The sequence below is a fragment of the Heterodontus francisci genome, chromosome 8 (assembly GCF_036365525.1).
Source record: "Heterodontus francisci isolate sHetFra1 chromosome 8, sHetFra1.hap1, whole genome shotgun sequence".
Taxonomy (NCBI): Eukaryota; Metazoa; Chordata; class Chondrichthyes; order Heterodontiformes; family Heterodontidae; genus Heterodontus; species Heterodontus francisci.
This window is the reverse complement of record NC_090378.1, coordinates 99,931,597-99,935,318: the sequence shown is the minus strand read 5'-3', so window position 1 is coordinate 99,935,318 and position 3,722 is coordinate 99,931,597. Positions and strand designations below refer to the sequence as shown.

Genomic DNA, 3,722 nt, shown 5'->3' with positions numbered 1-3,722 from the left:
TGAGAGAGATCACTCACGTGTGATATTGGGGGGGGAGGGGGTGAGGGCAGGCAAAAAAATGGTGTTAAGGCCACAATCCAGATCAGCCATGATCTCATTGAATAGCATAGCAGGCTCGAGGGGCCAAATGGCCTACTCCTGATCCTATTTCTTATGTTTGTATAAACCTGCCCCTGGGATGACACTGGTCCCGGATGGGGGGGTAACACCTAAAGGCCTGCTTTGGTCTGGAAAAAAAAACCCGACCCGAACCTGACAGAAGCACATCGGACATGAGCACGACTCGGCCCGAGTCCTTCCATTATTCCCTCGCCCAACCCGACCTTACCACTTTTGGATGGATGGAATGGAAGGAAGCTGCAGCATAAGCGTGATGATGTCATAGAGACGCTCACTGCGCAGACTCAGAGTCTGTGGATTGCGGATGCACGTTTCCCTCCTCGGCGTCCCAGACTCCCAGTTGAGACAGGCTTTCCAAATTTTGACGCTTACTCACTCAACTTCCCTTTTCCTCCCTGCAGAGCAAAAGGTAGAACTGTGTGTGTCCAACCCCGACCCAACCTGACCCCAACCCGACCTGAACCTGACACGTCGGGTCCTGTCGGTTTCGGGTTGGGTAGCCGGCCTTTAGTAACACCCGATTACACCAGTCCTTGGGCGATTATACCTGTCGTTGGGGCGGGGATGGTCCACCTGTTCCTGGGAGTTTACATGATTGAAATTGTTCCTGGGGAATTTACCCGTTTGAACTTATTGCCAGGGTTGGGGGGATTTACCTGTTTAAGTCTGTACCCAGGGGTGGAGGGTGGTGTTTATCTGTTTGAACCTGTTCCTGGGGGGGGGGGGGGTTACCTGTTTGAAACTGTCCCCAGAGGCGGGGATAGTGTTTACCTGTTTGATCCTGTTCCAGGATGGGGTGTTTACCTGTTTGAATCTGCTCCTGGGGGGGTGGGGGTTAACTGTTTGAACCTGTTCCCGGACGGGGGTGGAGTTACCTGTTTGAATCTGCTCCCGGGGTGAAGGGTGGGGTATGGTTTACTTGTTTGAACCTATTCCCAGAGGTGGGGGATAGTGTTTACCTGTTTGAACCTGTTCCCAGGAGGAGAGTGGGAGGGGGGATTAGCAGTTTGGACCTGTTCCTGGGTGAGTGGGGGGTTTATCTGTTAGAAAACATTCCCTGGGCAGGGGTTTATCTGTTTGAACTTGTTCCGTGATAGGGTGTGGGTGGTTTACCTGTTTGAACCTGTGCCAGCGGTTGGGGGAGTTAGCCTGTTTAAACCTGTTCCCAGGGGACAGGGTGTTTACCTGTTAGAAAATATTCCCAGGGTGGGGGTTTACCTGTTTGAACCTGTTCCCGGGAGGGAGTGGGGGGGTAGCAGTTTAGGCCTGTTCCTCGGTGAGCGGGGGGTTTATCTGTTAGAAAACATTCCCAGGGCAGGGATTTATCTGTTTGAACCTGTTCCGCGGAGGGGTGTGGGTGGTTTACCTGTTTGAACCTGTGCCAGGGGTTGGGGGTTTGCCTGTTTAAACCTGTTCCAGGGGGGTAGGGGGTTTACCTGTTAGAAAATATTCCCAGGGCAAGGGTTTACCTGTTTGAACCTGCTCCCGCAGTTTACCTATTCGAACCTGTGCCAGGGGTTGGGGTAATGTTTACCTGTTTGAACTTGTTCCAGGATGGGGTGTTTACCTGTTGAATCTGCTCCCGGGGGGGTGTTACCTGTATGAAACTGTTCCCAGAGGTTGGGGTACTGTTGACCTGTTTGAATCTGTTCCCAGGAGTGAAGGGTGTGGTGTGGGTTACCTGTTTGAACCTGCTCCATGGGGTGGGGGTTAGGGAGGGTTACCTGTTTGAACCTGCTCCATCGGGTGGGGGGGAGGGGGAGGGAGTTACCTGTTTGAAGCGGCTGTACAGGTAAAGCAGCGTCTCCCGTCCCGCCGCGTGCACGAGCCTCTGCACGTGCTCGGCCGCGCACTCAAACTCGGCCTCGAGCTCCGGGTGGTCTTCGCTCCCGCTGCCGCTCGTCCGGCCCGACACTGCCGCCATGAGCCCGGCTCCAGCCCTGGGGAGCGGTGATGCCGCTCGGTTACCCACCCGCTTTTAGCGCCCCAACTTCAAACCAACTACCGACAAGTGGCACGGACCGATCAACACTCCGGGTGGAATCCGCCTGTCCCTCATGAAGGTTCCGCCTGTGCAACCCGGAGTCACTGACTGCTGATCACAGCTGTCAGGGTCAGTGAGCAGGCAGCACCTGCCTCTCATTCCTTGCAAAATCCAACAGATTTTGATGAAGTGTTTAAAAAAAAAAACACCCTTTCAGAATGTGTTGGAAGTTATTTTCAAACTAATCTCTTACAGGTCTTAAATGTTATTCATATCATTTTTCTGATGTTGACAGCCCTGCTAGATGCGGGGAGGATGTTCCCGATGGCTGAGGAGTCCAGAACCAGGGGTCACAGTCTCAGGATACCGGGTCTGCCATTTGGAACCGAGATGAGGAGAAATTTCTTCACTCAGAGGGTGGTGAACCTGTGGAATTCTCTACCGCAGAAGGCAGTGGAGGCCAAGTCATTAAATATATTCAAGAAAAATATAGATATATCCCTTATTGCCAAAGGGATCAAGGGATATGGGGAGAAAGCGAGAACAGGGTACTGAATTAGACAATCAGCCATGATCTTTTTGAATGGCGGAGCAGGCCCAAAGGGCCGAATGGCCTACTCCTGCTCCTGCGTTCTCTGTCTATATTTATGTAGGTGTTATTGATGACGAATAAGAATAAAACAGATTACACACCGATGGACCATTTCGATTTCTGTAAGACAGGCATAAAATAGCAGTCATGCAAAGCTCTTCAGTCTTTGCTCTTAACCTGATTAAGATAGACACAGTGGGTGCAGATAGACACATGGCAACACGATATTGTTGCTATAACGGAAACTTGGCTGAAAGAGGAGCAAGAATGGCAGCTCAACATCCCTGGATATAGAATTTTCAGGCGGCATAGAGAGGGAGATAAAAAAGGAGGGGGTGTAGCATTATTAGTTAAGGAATCAGTAATAGCTTTGAGGCGGGATGATATGCTAAATGAACAATCAAACAAGGCCATATGGCTTAAGCTCAGAAATAAAAAAGGGGCAGCCACACTTAGAAGAGTGTATTTTAGACCCCAAAATAGTGAGAGGGAGATAGAAGAACAAATATGTAGGCAAATTTCTGAGTGCAAAAACGATAGGGTAATAATAGTTGGGGATTTCAACTACCCCAATATCAACTGGGATACAAACAATATGAAGGGCACAGAGGACACAAAATTCTTGAACTGCATTCAAGAGAACTTTTTTAGTCAGCACGTAACAGCCCAACAAGAGGGGGCGCAATTCTAGATTTAGTCTTCAGCAATGAAGCTGGGTAAGTGGATGAAGTAGCAGTGGGTGACCATTTTGGAGATAGTGACCATAATACAGTTAGTTTTAGCATAATCATAGAAAAGGACAAAGTTAAAACAGGAATAAAAGTTCTAAATTGGGGGAAGGCAAATGTTACAAAACAGGTGATCTGGTGAATGTGGACTGGATACAGATACTTGAAGGAAAGTCAGTGGCAAACCAGTGGGAGGCATTCAAAAACGAGATTCTACAGGCACAGTGTAGGCATGTCCCCACAAAGATAAAGGGTGGTACAGCCAAATCTAGAGCCCCCTGGTTATCTAGAAGCATAC

General features: G+C 49.7%; 1 protein-coding gene across 3 annotated transcripts in view; it reads right to left on the bottom strand.

Moving 5' to 3' along the window:
* The window catches only part of acbd6 (acyl-CoA binding domain containing 6), a 261,449-nt gene extending 259,240 nt beyond the window's left edge, over positions 1-2,209 (bottom strand). The window contains exon 1 of one of the 3 annotated variants that reach the window (XM_068037834.1): positions 1,892-2,209. In XM_068037834.1, coding sequence (XP_067893935.1) covers positions 1,892-2,044 — 153 coding nt within the window. In that variant the 5' untranslated portion in view covers positions 2,045-2,209. The remainder of the gene's footprint in view (positions 1-1,891) is intronic. The other 2 variants (XM_068037835.1, XM_068037833.1) reach the window with 2 other exon arrangements.
* Positions 2,210-3,722: the final 1,513 nt, after the last annotated feature.